Source organism: Rhinatrema bivittatum, chromosome 1 (genome assembly GCF_901001135.1).
Source record: "Rhinatrema bivittatum chromosome 1, aRhiBiv1.1, whole genome shotgun sequence".
NCBI classification, from domain to species: Eukaryota; Metazoa; Chordata; class Amphibia; order Gymnophiona; family Rhinatrematidae; genus Rhinatrema; species Rhinatrema bivittatum.
Window position 1 is genome coordinate 148158871 of NC_042615.1, and position 22665 is coordinate 148181535.

Here is a 22665-nt window from a genome sequence, read left to right on the forward strand (position 1 = left end):
CTGCTGAAACTGTGTCATCAAAATGCAACTCACCAAGTCACGAGGAGAGGTTCTTGCTGACTGGAAGCAGTGTCAGAGCCTCAAGATTAAGTATGGCAAATGACCTAGGGAAGATAGAGGTGATCCTTAAACTCCAGCACTTCCCAATGAGTCCACTGGTGGCAATATCATTCCCTGGACTACGTGGGCATCTATCAGACTTTATGGAAAAGAAACAATTGGTACTACAGGGCACGGACCAAACCTTGGTTTCCTCTTCTGACCCATAATTATGTGTAAAGGTAATATGGTCAAGAACAAAAATGGAGTAAAAATTCCCTCAAACAAAGGACAAATACAAAGAAATAATGCATGTGTGGGGTTATGGGTGTCCACCACAGTTAACAGAGCAGCATGAGTGCAATCTTTTATTGAAGAGCTTCAAAATAGCAGAATTCATAAAATTCAAGATAGTTCACAAAGCAGTGAGTCCCCCAACATGGACTTTTGATTTGCCCAAAGGCTGTGACAGCTCAAACTACAACATTAGGTTTTTTATAATGTACATTATAATGTTTTTGTTCTTTGTAAAAAACCTGTTACTTTTGTTTATGTTGTAGCTTGAACACCCCAGATGCATGATTCTATACTACTTGGCATTGAATCCCAGCTGCCAAATCTTCAACCACTCTTCAAGCTTTTTAAAATCATTTTTCATTCTCTCTACTTCTTCAGGTGAGTCCACTTTGTTACAGACAGATAGAAAAGCTTTACCTTCTATCCCTTCCGCAATGTCACTTACAAAATTATTGAACAGAACTGGTCCCAATGCCGATCCTTGTGGCACTCCACTTAATACAGTTCTCTCTTCAAAGCAGGTACCATTTATCATTACACGCTGTTTCCAATCAGTCAACCAGTTTGTAATTCACATCATCACCTTGGCGCTCACTCTCAAACTTCTCATTTTATTCACAAGTCTCCTGTGTGGGACCGTTTCAAAAGTTTTTCTGAAAACCAACTAGATCACATCAAGTGCTCTTCCTTGATCCAATTCTCATCACCCAATCAAAAAAAAAAATAATCCAGATTTGTCTGACTGGACCTTCCCATGGTGAATCCATGCTGCCTTTGGTCAAGCAACACACACAATCATAGATAGCTTACTATCCTTTCCATGGGCAGTGTCTCCATTAATTTTCCCACCACCGAGGTGAGGCTAACTGGCAAGTAGTTTACACTCTGCTTTTTTCTACCACTCTTGAGAAGCGGGGCCAACACTGCTCTTCCTCAATCCCATGACACCACTCCTGTTTGCAGGGATCTATTGAAAACTCCTTCAGCGGACCCGCTAACACATCTCTGACCTCCATCAGTATACTGGGATGTATCTCATCTGGCCCCATGGCCTTGCCCACTTTCAGTTTGCCCAGCTCTTCCCATAAATTCTGTTCTGTAAATGGAGTTTCATCAACCCATTTCCCATCTACAGTCATGTCAACCAGCAATGGTCCTTCTCCTGGGTCTTTTTTAATGAACATTGAAGTGAAGTATTTGTTTAATATTTCCACTATTTATTTGTCTCTCTCCACAAATTGCTCCTCCTCACCATTCAATTCAACTATACCACTTCTGGTTTCCTTTCTTTCTCTGATATTTCTGAAAAATGTTTTGTCACCTTGCTTTATCTCTTTCGCAAGTCTTTCCTTCGCTAGACCTTCTGCTTTCCTTATTTCTTTCTTCATCTCCCTCAGTTTTAACAGATATTCATCCCTGTGTTGCCATTTTGGGATTCTTTATACTTCTTGAACACTGTTCTTTTTGCCTTTATTTTTTCAGCCACCTCTTTTGAGAACCAGATCAGTTTCTTTTGCTTTTACTCTTGTTTACTTTTCTAACATATTGCTTTGTTGCCTTTGTAATTGCTCCTTTTAATGTGGCCCACTGTTGTTCCACCTCACCCATTTTCTCCCAGTCTTCCAGTTCTTCTTCTAGGTATCTCCACATTTTGACAAAGTCCATATTTGTAAATTTCCAAACTCAGATCATCATTTGACCTCTCTGTATCCTATTCGCCATATCGACCCATACTGTTTGATGATCATTGGTGCTTAGTTGAGCCCCTACCTGAATATTAGAGACATTATCACCATTAGTGAGCACTAGATCGAGTATCACACCCTCCCTCATGGGTCCCATTACCATTTGTTTTAGCTGAGCCCCTTGAAGGGCATTCACTTTCTCTCTACTTCTTGTAGATTCTGCAGAAGAGATAGTCCAATCCACATAAAACATATTAAGATCACCGAGCAACACTTCTCCCTTCTTTCCAGTCTTTTGGATGTCTTCAGTCAGATTTATGTCTAGTTCTTCTGTTTGAGTCAGTGGCCTGTAGATCATACCAGTAAAAGTGGAAATACCATCTTCATTTTTTAGGACAGTCCCCCCCCCCCATGTTCCTTGCTTTTCAGTTGCTTGGATATTGTTTTTGACATAAAGAGCTACTCTTCCCTTTTCTGTCCTCTCTGTCCTTCCTTAACAAGTTATAGCCTAGGATGGCCATATCCCAATCATTAGACTTAGTGAACCTTGTCTCCATAATAGCAGCAATGTCCAAGTCTGCCTCTATGATTAGGGCCTGCAAGACTGGGATTTTATGGTCCAGACTACAAGCGTTTGTAGTCAAAGCTTTCCAGCTGTTCTTTCTAATTTCCTTTTCTGCTTTTTTGAACTGATTGATTTTGTTACTTTCCTTTCCCTCTTCCTGTTTTGCTTGAGGGTGACATGCCAGTTTTACTGGCCACCTCCTGCCACTTCTGCTCTCTATAAATGCCTGATAAAGTAGGATTAGAATTTTTCATTTAGTATCCTCTTTCCTGCCATAGACAAATGCAGGCCAGCCTTACCATATAACTTTTAAACGGCTCCATTCATGGCCCTGGTCTCCAATGTATCCAAAACCACTTTCTTTACACCAAGTTTTGAGTCAGGAATTGAAATTACTTATGTGACATAGTCTTTCCTTTCCCTTTCCATGAACAGGTAATATTTTTCCACATATCTAATCTTCTTCACTAGATTCTGGAATTTTTTATGTACTTCATGGACACCATTACTAGCAAGGTCATTGGTCCCCAGATGGATGATAACATTGATATAAGAGTCCTTACTTTCTTCTATAATTGCTTTGAGCACCTAGTTTGCATTCCTATTAGCTGAGGATCTTGGAAGGCATTTAACTGTTGTGTCCCATCAAAATGAGTTCCCAAATTGGTTCTTCTGATGACTGAGTTCTCCAGCAGAAGAAGCTTTATTTTTTTGGCATTTGATCATATTGAAGGGTTTCTCAGTATATTGGGTGACTTCTTCCCTTTCAGATATCACTTTGTAGTCTATTGCTGGTGCATCTTCATTTTACAATGCAGAAAATGGAGAAATTACTTACCTGATAATTTTGTTTTCCTTAGTGTAGACAGATGGACTCAGGACCAATGGGTATAGTGTACTCCTGATAGCAGATGGGAGACAGAGTCAGATTTCAAGCTGACGTCAGCCTACATATACCCGTGCAGGAAGCTTAGCTCTTCAGTATTCTCCTCGAAAAGCAATTGTGGATATATGTGTGTTTTAATAATTTGATTAACTTGTTTAACTTGATTAACTTGATTAACTAGGACTGGTTAAACTGATTTCCAAATTGGAGACTGCCAGTGCACTCAACCAAGAAACGCCGACACCTGGCAACTATGGGTGTCTTGAACTAGGGGTAATACCTGGCTTACCCATGCTTGTCCTGTTCTCGGGGATTGTCACCCGAGGTTTCCGGGTTTCGGGGCAGCCGTGGGTGGGATGCTGAGTCCATCTGTCTACACTTAGGAAAACAAAATTATCAGGTAAGTAATTTCTCCATTTCCTAGCATGTAGCAGATGGACTCAGGACCAATGGGATGTACCAAAGCTACTCCCGAACCGGGTGGGAGGCTGCCCATGGCCCACTTAGTACTGCCCTTGCAAAGGTTGTGTCCTCCCAGGCCTGGACATCCAGGCGGTACGACCTGGAGAAGGTATGTATGGAGAACCATGTCGCCGCCCGACAGATCTCGGCAGGTGACAACATCTTGGTTTATGCCCAGGACACTGCCTGGGCCCTTGTAGAATGGGCTTTGACTTGTAGAGATGAAGGCTTCCCTGCCTCTACGTAGGCCGCCTTGATTACTTCTTTGATCCAGTGGGCTATGATTGCCCGCGAGGCCGCTTCCCCTTGTTTCTTCCCACTGTGAAGGACGAATAGGTGGTCCGTCTTTCGTACGGATTCTGATCTTTCCAGGTATCGGACTAGGAGTCTGCCGATGTTTTATTGGCAAAGATGGCATGAGTCTTCTGAACCTTGAGGGAGTTGAGAGACAACCCCTTCTTCAAGCTGTCTGCAGAAATTCCAGGATCATGGGAATTTTGACTGTCCACGGAAGGATCTCACGGTCCTCACACCAGGCTTTGAATAGTCTCCATATTCGTTTGTAAGCTAGAGACAAGGAGAACTTGCGTGCTCGGAACAAGATGTCAATCACTGCCTTAGAGTATCCGCTCTTCTTTAGGCAAGTCCTCTCAATGGCCAGACCGTAAGAGAGAATTGAGTTGGGTCTTCGTAGAGGATCAGTCCTTGCCAGAGAAGGTCCCTGTGTGAAGGTAGACACAGAGAGTTCCCCGCAAGAAGTTTTCGCATGTCTGCATACCATGGTCTTCTTGGCCAGTCCGGGGCCACTGGAAGTACTAGCCCCATGTGTTGTTCTATCTTGTGGATGATCCCGCCCAGTAGTGGCCATGGGGTAAAGGTATACAGCAGGACTTCCTGTGGCCAGGTCTGGATGAGGGCGTCGATTCCCCGGGATTGCGGTTTTCATCTGCGGCTGAAGAACTTGGGAACTTGGGTGTTGGACCGGGTTGCCAGGAGATCCATGGCTGGGATTCCCCAGTGGTTTACTATCAACTGGAAGGCTGTGGTCAACAGCGTCCATTCCCCTGGGTCTAGACTATCTCTGCTGAGGTAGTCCGCAGTGACGTTGTCTTTTCCCGTGATGTGGGCGGCTGAGATCCGTTACATGTTTGCTTCCACCCATGTCATTAGGGGATCTATTTCCAGGGACACCTGTTGGCTTCTGGTTCCTCCCTGGTGGTTGATGTAGACAACTGTTGTGACGTTGTCCGACATGACTCTGAGAGATTCGCCCCGGAGTCTGTGACTGAATTGCAGGCAGGCTTGTCTGACTGCTCGGGCTTCCAATCGGTTTATGTTCCATCCCAACTCTTCCTTGTCCCATTGCCCCTGGGCCGTCAGTTCCTGGCAGTGGGCTCCCCATCCTCACAGGCTCGCATCCATGGTGAGCAATATCCAGGTCGGTGGGGATAGTCTTACTCCCTTGCTCAGATGGTCTTCCTGTAGCCACCATTGGAGCTATGTCTGAACCTCTGTCAGTAGCTGGAGGCAAATGGAGTATTTCTGGGACATCGGGTTCCATTGTGACAGTAGGGAATGTTGTAATGGGCACATGTGGGCCCTTGCCCATGGAACGACTTCTAGGGTTGATGTCATGAGACCAAGGACTTGGAGGTAGTCTCATACCTTGGGGCGAGCATAGTTCAACAGTTTTCGCAATTGGTTCATCAGTTTCCTTCTCCTTGTGGGGGGAAGGATGACCTTGTCTTGCTTGGTGTCGAACCGGACTTCCAGGTACTCCAGCAACTGGGAGGGCTGCAGCAGCTCTTGGCTGTGTTGATGACCCACCCCACATTCTGCAGTAGATTCTTGACTTTGGTAGTTGCCTGGTAACTTAACTCTGGAGATTTTCGCCCTGATCAGCCAATCGTCCAGATATGGATGTACGAGGATTCCTTCTTTCCTCAGTGTCGCCGCCACCACCACCATGATTTTGGTGAATGTCCAAGCAGCGGTAGCTAGTCCGATGGGTAGCACCCGGAACTGGTAATGATGGTCCAGTATCGCGTAGCATAGGAAGCGCTGATGGTCGTGGTGGACCAGGATGTGGAGATAGGCTTCAGATAGATCCAGTGAAGTCAGATAGATCGTAAAGATGGCGCCGGCCAGCCAGTGCTCCTACCATGTGACAGGGGCCAGCCAATGGCATGGATACCCTGTCACATGGTAAGGGCAAAGGGCCATCGGCGCCATCTTTATGATTGGCAGCCAACGGCCCGAGAACGGGAGATCGCTCCCGAAACCACCACTAGACCACCAGGTAATTTAAAAATGTTTTGGGGGGATCAGGAGGGTGGGAGAAGCTAAGGGGTCATCTTTAAAGGGTCGGGCAGGGCTTTTTTTAATCGGGCCATCGGCGCCATTTTTGAGTGGCAGTCAAAATGGTGCTGATGGCCTGAGAGTGGGAGATCAGTCCCCGTGCCCCCACTGGACCACCAGGTACTCGTAAAAAGTTTGGGGGGGGGGGGGGGGGGGGGGGGGGGGAAGGTAAGGGGTCAATTTTAAAGGGTCGGGCCTCATTAAAAAAAAAATTAACGATGTGAATCGGAACCGTATCCGATTCACATCTCCAGCGATCAGATTTTTTTCTCCCTCCAGCCGAACCCAATCGTTAAGACGATCATGCACACGATTCACATCTCTAGAGTCCATCTGCTACACACTAGGAAATGCATTATGTAAGGGTAACAGCTGGGAGAGTGAGTATCTCTTCATCACATGCCTTACTGCCAGAGGCCACTGTAATCAATTTATTCCTGAGTTCCTGAACCTAGATGTTTGATTTCTCTGTGGGAGTGGGACAGATACACAGGAGAAATTGGGTGTCTCAGAGTTACATACCTTATTCTACTAGAGCCCACTGTAAATGATTTACGCCTGGGTTTCTGTATCCACTGTGGGAGTTGGGAGAGAGATTCTGGATGCTGGAAAGAAGGGGAGGTTATTAAAACAATTTCTGTTTCAGGTGATTTAGCTCCTTATTCATGGCAGACAGCTGAAGGCAAATTGGACAACCCTTAATTCTCCAAATAATGGGCTTTGGGATATAAGTTCCACAATCGTTGCACTGAATAAAGGACATTTTGCTAATACTGACTAATAATCAAGTTGTGAGATTGGTACTCTGGTCCCATATTTGTTACTAGAATAAAATCAATAAATTTCAATAAATCTTCTCAAAATATCTATTTCCTGTTAAGAAATATGTTCACTAGAGTTCATCTCACAGAATAAACTAGGAAGAAGGGGCACGCATACTCATGACATTATAAAGCACATGTCACAGTTATAATAATGACTTGACAGAGTGAAAAGTAGCTTGATTGTAATTATTGCTATGATTATTAGGGATGTGCACACTAATTTTTTGTGTTCATTTTTTTTTATTTTTACTTTGTTTTCTTTCAAACTTTTTCTTTATTTGTTTTTTTAAATTTGTTTTTTTCATTTTCAAGAAACAGTGTACCCTAGTTCCTGAAAACATCAAATTTACAAAGTTTTTCATTTTTAAAAAATATTTTTGGTTCATTTAAAACAAAACAAAAAATGAGCTCATTTCTCACACTTTCATTTCAAATGAATGCACAGCCCTAAAATTTATAACTGTGATATGATCATGGACATGTGATGGATATTGTGGTGTGTATATGTATCCTTCTTCCTAGTTCAGTGATCTTCAGTAGCCTTCAAGCAGTGGCCACTTTGGCAAAAAAAACAAACATGACAGTCTGGACCATACCTGGTCAAATGACCCAGTGCCCTGGGCAAAGGAAGAACCCCCTTTATTGACATAGCTGGCCAGGGGTTGGGGTTTTCCTCTGAAGATGCATCCAGCTCTGCTACTGTTATGTTTGCCGTCAGCGGAGCCCTGCAGCCGGTTCCACCTACCTCCCGATGCCCTCCAGTGTTGGCAACAGGCCCCGGCTCCCTGGCAGCTGCGGGGAGCGTCTCCCGATGCAGGCCGTCTCGCTCCCACACCGCTGAGGTCTCGTCTGCTCTGTCGGTGGCCGGGACGCTGCCGACTGCCGCCTCGGCACGGGCCTCCCTTATGTGCGCGTGTGTGGCCCCAGCTGGGATTTATAGGGCCGGCAGAGGAAAAATGCTGCCGGCCCCTCTGGATGACATCACTAGTCCCAGCCTATTTAAGGCTGCATCGGGCTTCCATCAGGAGGCTTGGCAACAGGTCTCCATGCTGTCATCTTCAGCGTTCCTGATCCAGCGTTCCTGATCCAGGGTTCCTGACCCTGCCCTCCTTTTCCTGTTCCGAATTCTTCATCCCTCAGATTGATCTCGGCTCTTGACCCGGCTTGCCTCTTGACCTCACCTTCTGCTGCTTGCCTCCGACTCTGGACTGGACTTGACCTCGCCTTCTGCTGCCTGCCTCTGACCCCTGGACCAGACCTCACTTCACCTGCTGCCGCCTGTCTCCGAACCCCAGCGACTCACTGCTCATCTGGATTCCGTGGTCCCCTCTGGTTCGTCGGTTCCTCCTGCTTCAGGGTATGCAGCCCCCATACCAACGGCACATCCCATCATACCTCTTCCTGCTCCTCCATGTTTCTCCGGGGACCCTCAACACTGTAAAGGCTTCCTGAATCAGTGCAATATGCACTTCTGCCTCCAATCTGCGCTCTTCCCTGATGATACCACCAAGACCACCTACATCCTTTCCCTCCTGGACGGCAAGGCCTTGGCCTGGGCCTCCCCCCTGTGGAAGTGCTCTGACCCGGTCCTGCAAGACCTACAAGGCTTCCTGTCTCTCTTCAGCACTGTCTTCAATGACTCTGGCCAGCAGACTACCTTGGGCTCGTCTCTCCTACACCTACGCCACGGTTCCCGTTCCTTAACGGACTACGTTATCGAGTTCCGTACCCTGGCCTTGGAGCTTCACTGGGGTGAGAACTGCTTATGCTCCATCTTCCTAGATGAACTGGCTGCCCGAATCAAAGAAGAGCTGGCAGACCGTGATTTACCTGCCTGCCTAGACATTCTCATAGATCTAGCCGGTCTTATAGACCGCCATCTCCAGGAGCGGACCCAAGAAGAACAATCCTCGAAGGGGCATCCACCCACTTCCCAATGCTTCCGGAGCTCTCCCTCTCCCAAGCAGAGCTCTGCCCCGACCGGGGCCACTGCAGAAGAACCCATGCAGTTGGGTCGTGGCAAGCTATCCTCAGAAGAACATCTCTGATGCTGACAAGCTGGACTCTGTCTATATTGAGAAGAGGCTGGGCAAGTAATAGCCCATTGTTCGGTGCTTCTGGTAAACTCTCGGGCCTAGATCACAGTGGGGGACTGTCGCTAGGCCTGACTTCACCAGCTCCCCTGCTTACCCTTCCCATGACGCTTTCGGTGGGTAATCATGATTTCCATACCCTGGCACTTGTGGACTCCACCATGGGAGGCAACTTCATCCTGAAGCAGCTGGTGAAACATCTCCAGACTCCCACCTGTCTCTCCTTGGTGTTGCTCATGTTCTCCTCCAATCATGGCAAACCCCTACCTGGCAGGATCACCCACACCACCATTCCTGTTATGCTCTGCACAGGCTCCCTCCACATGGAGCACTTGGCGTTCCACGTCATTGACAAAGCCATTCACCCCGAGGTCCTTGGTCTACCTTGGCTCCAGCAGCACTCCCCCCAATTTGAATGGGCGTCTCTGCAGCTGTCCTAGTGGAGTCCATCCTGCTGCTCCTCTTGTCTGGAGATGGTCACCAACCAACAATGTCTCATGACCTCGCTGGGCTCCCTGCTGGGCTTCTGACCCACTACACATCCTACACAGATGTCTTCTTGAAGAAGGGGGCAGACACACTACTACCAAATTGCCAGTATGATTGCGCTATCAACCTCCTGCCCAACACGGAGCCTCCCTGGGGCAGGGTCTACCCCCTGTCCCTTACCAAGACCTGGGCAATGTCGGAAGATGTGCAAGAAAACCTGGCCAAGGGCTTCATCTGGCTCCTCCGCAGGGGTGGGCTACTTCTTCGTGGTGAAGAAGAACGGGACGCTTTGTCCATGTATCAACTATCGGGGCTTGAACGCCATCACCCAAAAGGACCGCTATCTGTTGCTGCTCATCGTGGAACTGTTCGACCACCTACAAGGGGCCAGGTTGTTCTCCAAGTTGTATCTTCAGGGGGTCTACAACTTGATTTTCATCTGGGAGGGTGACGAATGGAATATGGCCTTCAACACCAGAGACAGCCATTACAAGTAATTGGAAATGCCATTTGACCTCTGCAATGCACCAGCCATCTTCCAAAATATGATGAACGAGGTATTCCATGCTATGCTGTACGAGTGTGTAGTCGTTTACCTTGACGACATTTTGATCTTCTCCAAAGACCTCCACATTCACCGCTGAGATGTCGCCCGTGTGCTCCAATGCCTCCAGGACAACCAGTTATTCGCCAAACTGGAGAAATGTTCCTTCAAGAAGGAGAGTCTGCTGTTTTTGGGTTACATAGTCTCCAGACAAAGAGTCCAGATGGACCCAGAGAAGCTCAAAAGCATCCAAAATTGGCAACAACCGACAGGCCTACGGGCCTTACAAAGATTTCTTGGCTTCGCCAATTTGTATCGCACGTTCATCCACAATTATGCGAGGCTGGCGGCTCAACTCACGGCCCTGACACATAAAGGGGCAAATCCTAAGCGATGGCCTCCCGAGGCTGAAGCAGCTTTCCAGCATTTAAAGGCCTCCTTCCTCTGGGAGCTATGTCTCTGGCACCCTGACCCCCAACGTCCTTTCATCGTGGAGGTTGACACTTCCTCCAAAGAAGTTAGGACTATCCTGAGCCAGTGTTCCGCCACTGACACTCTCCTTCCATGCTCCTTCTTTTCTAAACAGTTTTCCCCAGCAGAACAAAATTACGGGATCGGCGACAAGGAACTCTTGGCGATCAAACTCGCCTTCAAAGAATGGCACCCATGGCTGAGGGAGCACAACACCACATCACCTTGTACACGGGTCATAAAAACTTGGAATATTTACACCAGGCCCAGCGGTTGAACCCACCTCAAGCCCAATGGGCTCTCTTCTTCGCTTGCTTTGACATTGTGCTCTGCTACTGCTTTGACATTGTGCTCTGCTACTGACCCGCAGCCAAGAACATCAGAGCGGATGCCCTCTCATGCCACCCAATCATTGAGGCATATTATAGACCCTGCACGAGTTCTACTCTCCACCACTATAACTGTTCCCACTGGGAAAACAGTCGTCTCATGCAGACTCCGCGACAAGGTACTGTTTTAGGTTCACAATTCCTGCATTGTGGGCCACCCCAGACAAGCTCATACCCTCGCCTCCCTCCAATGGTGCTATTGGTGGCCCACCATTAGGAGGGGCGTTCGGACCTACATGGACTCGTGCCACGTCTGCACTCAGCAAAAACCCCTGACAGGCCAACCTTGGGGGTTACTACAGCCTTACCAGCCCCCAAGGAGCCGAAGATGCACATTTCATTGTGGATCTTCTGCCCTCTGAAGGCAAAACTATAATCTGGCTGGTAGTCAACCACTTCTCAAAGATGTCACATTTCATCGCCCTGCCCAGTCTCTCCTCTGCTCCTCAACTTGCACAACTCTTTCACATATCTTACATATCCACGGTCTCCCCAAACAAGGGTCCATGTCTGGTAACAGATTCATAACAGCTATTCAGAGGCACTCAGATCAACTCATGCAACTAAATCAAAATCTTCTGCTCCATACAAGTGCTCTTTCAGCCCATCTCCACCCCACTGTCTTTCTTCCCCTCCTCAAACCAATCTCCCCCTGCACATTTCCCTCAGCTTCTCTCCCAATGCTATCCCCAACATTCCCTCTCTCCTCAGCTTCTCTTCTCCATGTAGTCTCTTCCCCCAAACAAATCACAGCCCATCTCCACTTACCTCCCCTCCACATCGTATCCTAACCCCCAACCCCCATCCCCACATCATCCCCTCCAAGACTGCATTCCCCCCCCCCCCCCCGAAATACTCAGTGCCCCCTCACCTTATTCAGAGGCTTGCTGCTGGCACCTCCTTCAAAACAGGTATTCTGTTTCTTTTCTGACCCTGTGTGGCTCTCTCTGTCAGTAAGTTTGAACTGTGAGGTGCCTGAACTCTCACTATTCTTGCAAGACTTGAGAATAGTACAATAGTTTGGGCACTATACAGCTCAACAGTGCCAACAGGAAATACTCTGGAGATGATAAAGAAGAGTGTGTACTGACGACAAAAGGTCAGAGAGCCACATTTAAAGTCAATTGGAGTTGCTACTAGCTGTCAGGCCTTACAATAAAGAACACTGCCCTAGTTTATACTTTTTGCCATATTTTTATTTTCTGGAAGAGAGCGGCACCCCCCAATCCTTCCACATACAGTCAAAACCTCTCTCTCCCAGCACTCCATCTGTGCCTCTCTCCATCTTCTGTCATCACCTACAGAGTCCTCCATCTCTTTTTAATCTCACCAGGCCCTTTTTATTCTCTCTTACTACAACCCCTTACTGCTATAATCTCTCTCCTCCCTATCATCTGCACACTCTTCGCCTTTTATTGGAGGCTATATTTTTATTTTTATATTTGTGTTAGATGTTATGCATTATTTGATTTTAAGCTTTGGTGTTTTGTATGTATGTATGTGAATTTTAACTGAAGGTGTAAGGAAATATGTACATGTTTTGTTGTAATCCACTTTGTGCTAATTAATGATATCAAATTAAAAAAAAAATATATATATATAAATTAACTTGCTGTTTCTCTTCCTCTCCCTTCCACCTGCCTGTTCTTCTCTCCCTCCTGCTGTCTGTTTTCCAGTCACCCTTTCTCTCCTTGCCATGTTGGTTCCAATCCCCTCTATCTTTCATTTACTCTCATCTTTTCCTTCTACTCTTTTTTTAGGTACTGGAGCAGGAACTCTGGGATAATTAAAACCCATTTCAGTTTATTCTCAGTGTTTAAAATCTGCAGCTGTTCACTGTTTTATTCTCTCTTGATTGCTTTTGTAATTAGATTCACATCTTCTAGTTCATGCCTTTAGGTGGAAAAAATATTGTTCAGTATTGTTGTGATTGTCCTTATCACAACAGACAATTAACGTAAGTGGAAGTACTCTTCATATGGGAAAAGAGACGGTCACAGTATCCGAAGGGAAATATATGAGAGAGCGAGCAGCAACACTCTGCGAAGAAAAACAAAATGGATCAAAAGAAGTGAAAGTGCGTGCCACCGTTTAGGATGCAAGAACCAAGGCTAATCTATATTTCACATAGCTGTGGCTGGGGCGACGGGGGGGGCGACGGGGGGGGATTTAAAGGCTAACTCCTTGTATGCACCTCTATCTTCGCATTAATATCGTTCATCCTTTCCCCCCATCTATGAAAACGAGAATGTTTTAGAGCTTTCCGTAAACCATTTTGATCAACTGCAGTCTCCAGTCTGTGAAGGAATGGGAAGGGGAGGGTCGGAGAAAAGTGGGCGGGGAAGGGGGGAGAAGGAAGCCTGTTGCCCCCCTAGGGAGTTAAAGGCTCGGGCAAACTTGTGCACCAGGCATGTGCAAAATAAGGCATGAGGCAGAGAAAACAATAATAAAGAAGATGTCGGTTTTAAGTTGAGATCGTGCACCCAAGGGGCTGCCCCTCACTTTCTCCTGTGTGCGTGCGTCTCTCCTTGGTGTGTCTCTGATGTGTGTGTGTTTTTCCTTGGCGACTGTGATCTCTCCTCTGGACAAGGCATTTAGCGAAGAGAAACGTGAACAGGCTTAAAGTATGGCATGCAAAGATGGTTTCTGTCAAGAAGGCGCCAGTGATCGCGATGTCCTCCTGCGCTTTTGCCACTCTCACGTACTTTCTTTGCCTGACGGCTTGGTGAGTACTCAAAGCAAGTAAAGACCTAGCTGTGCCGTGCCACCCTTTTATTTCAGAGATGCCGCCCTATTGTTGCCTGCTTTGTACTAGATTCTTGCTCCGGCGATTCCTAATCCGCTGCAGGCGAGCCATCCTGACTATTCGCTTGTTTTTATTCAGTCGCTTCTCTTCCCTTATTTTTGCAGTATAGCTGATTCCCCGGGAGAGATCAAAAAGGATGAGAAATTATATCCCGAAAATTTTACACGCATCCTGGACAGTCTGCTGGATGGTTATGACAACAGGCTGCGTCCTGGATTTGGGGGTATGATGATTTCAAGCGCTCGACTACCGTGTGCACTGTGCAGTGCTCCTGTCTGTCTGTCAGTCTGTCTGGTGGTTTAACAAGCTCCAGTACTGTATAGCATGATGTGTGCATAAAACGGAACCGACGTCTGTCGGATCTTGTTAGGTCCTTTGCGTGTGCAGGATTTATGTAGATTTCAGAAATCACACCTTTCTAGTCATTCGCCTTTTCTGATAGAAATAAATGACGTTCGGCAGATGAATAAATGCTTAGACGTGGCTTTCTTGGAAGTACTTTTCTGCTTTCCAGAAGTCTGCCTTCACTTTACACGTGACGCACCTACAGGATCATATATGTATATGTTGTGTGTGTGTGTGTACAGAGGCAGAGAGCAAGAGAGCCAGAAGAATCTCTGTTTTATGTGTGTGTATTGCTTGAACATACAGCTAACCATATAATTATAGATATAGATCTAAATACAAATCTAGAAATGGATCAGAATATACGGATACTTTCATAAAAAGGCACATGCATAAACAGCTTTGCAATAACTGAAAAAAAAATGAACATAATGAACTCATTCGGTGCATCCTTTTCACTGCTTGCATTACTGATATGCGTTTTCAGTAGATTGTATTCACTGTTCTCATAAACAATAAGAGTTCATAAAACTCCTATGGCACCTAGGAAAGTAAGCAGATGATCCGAGGAGTTGGGATGTCCTAAGGACAGATTGCTTTTCACATTTCAATAATGATCAAGCAGGAAGTGTCTCTGTATTTGACATTTGGAATGCAATTGTGATGTGGCTATTATTTTGGTGTAAAGTTTTTGCATCACTCAAGAGCCCTGCTTCCCAGCATGCAGGCTTTCCATCTCCTTCGCCTGGGAGGAAGCCTTGAATAGGTTGATAGAGATGTTTTCATAGTCACATAATGGGAGGAAACCCCTAGTAGCTCATATAGTATGTACTATAAAAAGAATTGGCAGTGCAACTGGTAGATGGATGCCCAGTTGTCAGGTTCATGCTGACTGTGCTGCAGAATTGCTGAATCTATCCACTTGGCTTTTGCAAATACACACTTACTATCCACTTTATCTGAAATCAGTTTGAAGCTTTTCCTTCTGAAATGAAATGTCACTCCATATAGCTTTTTTTCCCTAGTTTAAGACAGTTTACCCTAACCAGTCCTGGTTTTCTGGATAGCCACAATGAAGCTGCATGAGATATGTCTGCATATACAGTAGGTCTCCAATGTATGCAAATCTTTCTCATGCATATTCATTACAGATACCCTGAAAAATAGACTGATTTGCTGTGCCTCCAGGACAGGGTAGGGAATCATTCATTTGAGAGAATATTACAACACTAGGTCAATGTCAGCTTTGTTACAAAAATATTACTTTAGGGGAATGTAAGATCATGCAGATAGATAGTGATTGTTGTTGAAAGCATTGTTAAATTAATACCACTCAAAGCTTATGAAATATAATTGGCATTGTGATGCTCACAGTCCAAAACTGTGCTAGTTCAAACTGAGGCGATTAAAAAAAAATGCAATAAAATTCTAAGGACATTAGTTGTTTATCAGCCCCTTTCAAAAACAAAACAAAACAAAATCAACTAGTCCCTTGCGTAATTCTATGTATTTTAATGCATTGGAATAGACAGCAGAGAGTTCTGTTCAAACAACGTTGCTTAGCAACCTGGTGGTGTGCATCAGAAATTGTTGCTGGTGTTCCTGCATTAGTAGTGTTCGATCGGAAAGCAGTCACTTGTACTTTTCCAAAGCATGTCACATGACCTAATTCTAAGCAGTCATGTTCCTTAAAAAAATGAATAGATAGTATATATTCTCTTTATTTCTATGATTTTTTAAAAATAGAGCTGTAAATCATCTGATATTCAGAAGCAGTGGACTTAATGGTTTTGTGGCCAATCAACTACTATAATGCTATGCTGTGACTGATTCTGTACTTTAATTTAGAGATTCTCGGAAACAGCACATTTAATAAAAATAAAAATGAAGAAAAAAATTGCTGCCTTGAGCTTTGTGTAGGAATGACTAATGAATACACCAAATAAATGTAAAAAATTAACTTCCATTTTTCACTTTTTGAACAAGAATGAGCCAAAAAGGCTTTTTTTTCAATCTGAAAAGTAACTGAAGATTTGATTCTTTTTTAAAGATAGCTACATCTTTTTTTGATCCTTTTTTCCTTGTCCTGAGGAAGCAGGTGAGACAAGGAGAGAGACATAGTCTTGGAGAAACCTAAGTTTTTACAATATTATAAAAATAATATATAATAAAACTAAACGGATATATAGTGTTGAAGCTTAGCTGCAAATTATCATTTATTGCAAAGTCATTTTAACTAAAATTTTCAGTATCTGCAGCCAAAAATATAACATACATATACTATAGAATCCATTTTCAACAAGTGGCTGAGCAGCAAAAAATAATAATGTTATTTTATCTGGCTATCTTTAGTCAAATTTTCATTTATAGCTAACCACAGGCCTGGATTTACCAATAGGCACATTAGACTGTGCCTAGGGTGGCAACATTCTAGAGGAGGGGCAGCAGGCCAGCTGAAGATTAGCTTCCTCCCAGTTTGGCCTTCTGATCCTGCTTCAACCCCTCCTCTCCCAATGCAGAGAACAGGGAGGAAGGAGTGAGACTGGAAGGGAGAGAGCAAAGAAAAACTACTTTACTCTCTATTTCAGCCCCACCCATTCTGTCTTGTGCAGGAAACAGGAAGAGGGAGGTGAAGCCAAAGCACAAAGCTGGGAGCAAAGAAAAGTAATTCTATACTTAATACAGCCATTGTTCCCTCTAAGGCTTAGGTTGCTCTGTACGAATATTTTTGCTCCTGAGCAAAAATATTTGGTTCCATTACCATATGAGCACTACTTTCTTTGATGCAAAACGTCTATCAATTTTAAGCTTACAACAACCCAATCCTTAGAGGGTATATTGGAGAAGCATGCACCCAAACTTTCACACACACACACACACACACACACACACACACACACACACACACACACACACAAACACTAATACACTTGCATATTCATTCAAACTCTCACACACATAGATGTTCATTCTCACGAGCATACACGGACACATTTACACACATGCATACACACACACACACATACTCACACTCATTCCTCTTATTCACTCCCCAGACTCTCACGTACATGCACGCACACTCACTCAATTCTCCTCCTCTTCCACATACACACTTAGCTCAGTAACTGCAAACTCTTCACTCCCAAACATTTTGAGAAGTAACACAAAACCCTTTAGGACTCAAACAGCAGCACCTTATCTATGACATGGCAGCAGTGCAAATATTATACTTTGCTGTAGAATACTAATATTCCACCTACTGGGTTTAACAGAACAAAGTCCTAGAGAAAAACTACATGCCAGCAAAAATACTGCACCTCATTTACACATACAGAACACAGACAGACCTTTACCTAATACAAAATAAGGAACTACAAATTAGAAACCAAAACATGCAGACAAAAGTAAAATGGAAAGCCTGAGAAACCAGACTCTGAACAGTGGAATATTGAAGAACAAAATACAAATATGTAATGTACATTCCCAAAGATAACATATGCCAATCACTAAAAAAACAAAGACTTTTTTTTTTTTTTACCTTTGTTAGCTGATCTTATTTTTCTAATCAGTTGGTCCTAGGCTTCTTTTTTCCCACATCACCTTTCTTGGTTTTTTTCCCAATTCCTTTTACAGGGTCCCACTTTTTTTCTTTCTGTTTTTACTTTCTCCATCTGTCTTCTTCACTTCCTTTCTCCATCCACACCCACACACTGGCAGTCACACACAGGCTGTCACCCAGCCATTCATTCCCACACAGGCTCTCAAACCCCACCTCCACACATACACAGCCTTTCTCACACACACAGCCTCTCATCCACCCCCAAACACTCACTCAAGCTCTCACCCACCCACAGGCTCTTATCCTCTCCCCCAACACACACAGACAGACATCCGCACACAGGCAGTCATACACCCTCACCGACAGGACCTCACCCAGCCACACATACACCCAGCCTCTCACCACCCCATACACACAGCCTCTCTCACACACACATCCACACAGCCTCTTACCCACACATATACAGGATCTCACCCACCTAGGTAGTATTCTACACACACGGGCAGTCCCCCCTCACCCTCCAAGTACACACACACACAGCCTAGCTCTCTCACCCCCACAGCCAGGTACTCATTCATCCACCCACACACAAGCAGTCACCACCCCACCACCCAGGCTTTCACCCAGCCAAACACACATACACAGGGCTTCAGCCGCCAGTGGGATAGGCTCCGAGGCAGCCTGCCAAGTTGAGGGGAGCACAGCAGCAGGAGTCACGTTTATCCTAATGTCATCTCCTGCTGCCATGGGGCTGATCTTGTGGTAAGAGCTGTGGGGCTGGCCCCCACGGCAGCAGGAGATGACGCTTGGATAAACGTGACTCCTGCTGCCCGGAGAGAGATATAGGGGTGTGAGATGCCATTGATCAGATTGGGCAAGGGTTTGGTTTATTCCTGCCCAATTCGATCCCTGCCTGGGGGTGGTAAAAGCTGTGTACAGCTGTGCATGCGCGCAGCTTAGATGGAACAGTGAATCCAGCCCCTCTCTTTCTGTCGTTCAGGGACATAAAGGGAAGTGGTGAATCTGGAACAGATAGAGCAGAACAAACTAGTCTGTGCCTTAAACCTTCTGCTCTGTTGTGTCTTGTGTGGGGTGGGGTGGGGAGAGGGGGAAAAGGGGGGCAACAGCACCAGCAGTGCCTGGGGGTGGCAAAATCCTAAATCCATCACTGTCTAACTGGCCAGATATACCGATGAAACCTTTCCTAGATCTAGCCGTATAAAATTTGACTGACTAGATTTTGGACAACTATTTGTTCAACCAGAGTTTTCTGGCTAAATGTAGTCAGTTCGTGCTGACAATCCACATACTGACTAGCTAAATTGAATACTAACTGGCCTGGGAGTGTCACAGAGCTAGCCCTTTTTTGACTTGCTAAAATGCGTATTAATTGTGAATTTGGGAAGACAAAGTTATCTGGTCAGTGGGGACAAATTTTCACAGTCAGAAGTTAACTCAGCTAACTTTAGAAGTTAGCTAGGCAAATGTTTTCAAAACTGACAAGTATCTATTCCAGTAGCTAGGTTTTACCTTTAGTTATCCTGAGTAAGTGCAGCAGGACGTCCCAAACCTGTCCTGGGGACCCCACAGCCAGTCAGGTTTTCAGGATATCCACAATGAATATGAATGAGATAAATTTGAATATACTGTCTCCAGGGTATGCAAAATTATCTCCTGCACATTCATTATGGATACCCTGAAAACCTATGGGGTCCCCAGGACAGGTTTGGGGAGCTGTGAACTATAGCATGTGTAACCTATTCCATGCTCCCTACTGTTTGGTTTTCTGTATTGCTTTAAACATAAGGTATAATTTTTTTAGTTTAAAAAGTATGCATGTAAATTCTCTCAGCAAAGTTACATGCATCAAACAGTAGTTGTAACTGTGTGTGCTTAGTTTTGCAGGGATTATTTTCAAAGCAAATGTGCATAAACTCACTTTGAAAACTGGTATAACTTATGTGCATATGTGCTGGCTAGTGGTTAACTTATGAGCGATGTTACAAAATTACCCCTATTAAAAGCTTACCTTTAATCAATGATATATTCTTTATACCATGTGTCTCTTTCACCTCTCCAAAATATTGGCAAATTAAAAAACAATCCGAATTGAATAAAACAGAAAATAAGCGAACTAATGTTAATTCAGTTTTCATAAATGTGTTATGTGGGCTTACAGTTTCCAAAAATCACAGCATTGTGAAGAAATTCAAATTGGTTGACAGCTGCTGATATTCAGCGGTGAATGGCATAGATAGATTGACTTGTTTAAGTTGTCAATGAAATGTCTGAAGAAAGTCGCATAGGGTAGTATTGGAAGATGGACTCTGAGCAGCTTATTTGACTTCTTTATTGGATGAGTTGATTACTGTGGGCTCCTGGGTTTTGAATTATAATATCTGATTTTTTTAAATATATATACAGTGAGTGCAGCTATCTTAAGTTGCCATGTCTTCTATTTGCTTGTTTGAAATTTGAGATCATCTTTCAGGTTGTTCTTCAAATGTTTCCTTCAGCACTATGAACCTTATTTCTTCTTTTTTTTTTGTCTCTTCCTTTGTTCATCTGGAAAATGAAAAGTCTTTTCTAAGTCAGGCCTTTAGCATCAGCAGACTTCAAGCCGTTGGTTATGCTATCCTGGTTTGATTTTATAACTGTGTTGATGGGAACAAATTGAAGTTCCTCATTATGTTAAATATATTATCCATGACAAGTAGCAGTGGGATGTGACTTATTCTTATAGTGGATGAAGTGGGGAATGGAGAATTATAACTCACTGTGACTGTAAAGATTTAAAATGAGCTATGATGAGCCTGTTCTCTTATAATGAAAAATGAGAATAATCACTTTTGCACTGCTTTCTAATGTGCGTATTGTCTGTCCTGTATTTCTTGAACCCTAGCTGGGCTTCAGTCCGTCTTTAACTTACCCGTTACTTGCCCCACCTCCTGAAATTATATTCCTTACCCTCCTTTCCTGATCTTTTTTGGATACTTGCCAGGTACTTGTGACTTGGATTGGCCACTGTTGGAGACAGGATGCTGGGCTTGATGGACCCTTGGTCTGACCCAGTGTGGCATGTCCTTATGTTCTCAAGTTCTGATGCTAAAATATCGCAAGTAGCTGCTACACTTCTTCAAACATGCTCTTGCATTATTAATCTGTAAACTGACATGCTGAAATGTTTTTGCCTATCTGCTTTGCTGACAGTCTCTTGAAAGTATTATATTATGCTGCAGAGTTGACTCAATATAAAATAATAATCACTATGAAGTTAAATTATGTTATTTAGTAATAATGGGAATATAATGCTTTGCTGCAAGTGTACTGTGCTTTGCCATCTTAATTTAGGCTGCATTTGAAAATGGGCCAAAACCTACCAATTGCTTCTTCAGCCCTGGGTTTTATTATTGTGCATTAGCTTAAGTAGCACAACCGTTCATCAGAGTAGTGACCTGTGCAGAAAGGAAATATTCTTCATTAGGGAAGAAAGTCTCATAATGTTTATGAGCCCCCGTCAAGCTTTTATTCCTTGTGTTTCCAGTCTTTCAAGCCACTGTACTTGCTAATGGCAGCTTGATGCAAGTGTAAGGGGGCAAGGCATGGTGGGAGGTGGGGGGGGGGGGGGTGGGAGGCAGAAACTTTCTAGTGTGTTGGTAGCATGAAGAAAACACATGAAATAGAAGAGGGTATAAGAATACTTTCATAGACCTGGCCACGTTTACCCAAATGTTGGAATACCTTCTGTAATCTGTAGCTCCTTGGTAAAGTGAGAATTTTGCTAGGGATATTAAAATGATGGCTAATCTTCCTGTTGTACACAGCATAGCCACACTGACTGCAGGTAACAATAGAATGATCATTTTATAGTCAAAAATTATAACTGTCAGAAAAAGGGTAGCTGATTTAACATGCTAACTCTGCCAGAGAATTGGGACACAGTTATTTTTATCTAGAATAAAGCAAACTGCCCTATGCCATCATTAATCAAATAATTGCAGTTGAGCAAATAGTGAAAACTCAGTACCATTATTTCCTCTTATGTATGTTTTGATGTTTTTCACATTTCTTTCATTTATTATTATTAATTCTGGGTCAACAGGAGAGTATTCAACTGATGTGCATGGAAAATGTTTTCTTTTTGTATTGTTATGCTGTTGTTGCTTTTTTTTTCAGTTTTATGCTATTACTATTGTTTCATCTTCCCATGTATATCATTTGTAACATTTTGGCACATTTTATTAGGGATATGCATTCATTTGAAACAAAAGTACAAAATGGGACAAATGAGCCCATTTTCAATTCATTTGAAAGGAATAAACAAAATTAGTGATTTTTCATTTTTGGAAAAAAAGTGCACAATATTTGCAAATAGCACTGAACCCTTCCCTCCCATAGAAACCTAGAAACATGATATCAAAAAAAGAGCATATGCCCCATCTAATCTGCCCATCCATCCAATTTATTTAGGATTTTAATTCCCATCAATCACTTCCTTAGAGATCCCTAGTACTTAATCCATGCTTTCTTGACTTCAGATACTATTTTTGTCTCCACCACCACCATTGGGAGGCTATTCTGTGCATCCACCACGCTGTCTATAAAGAAATATTTCCACCTTTTAACTTCATCGTATGACCCCTTGTTCTAGAGCCTCATTTCTGTTGAAAGAGGCTCACCTCCTGTGCATGGAAACCTTTGAGATAATTGAATGTCTCTATAACATCTCCCCGATCTCACCTTTCCTCCAGAGTGTACATGTTTAGATCTTTAAAGTCTTTCCTCTTACGCTGTAGAATGAACACCACTGACCATTTTAGTAGCCACCTTCTGGACTGACTCCATCCTGTTTA

At 44.1% G+C, this 22665-nt stretch overlaps 1 protein-coding gene across 1 annotated transcript in view; it reads left to right on the forward strand.

Annotated features, from left to right (window-relative positions):
* Positions 1-13498: 13498 nt before the first annotated feature.
* Positions 13499-22665, forward strand: part of GABRA4 (gamma-aminobutyric acid type A receptor alpha4 subunit) — a 231649-nt gene continuing 222482 nt past the window's right edge. The window contains exons 1-2 of the mRNA XM_029588371.1: positions 13499-13827; positions 14013-14131. Of these exons, the coding sequence (XP_029444231.1) occupies positions 13742-13827; positions 14013-14131 (205 nt within the window). The 5' untranslated portion in view covers positions 13499-13741. The remainder of the gene's footprint in view (positions 13828-14012; positions 14132-22665) is intronic.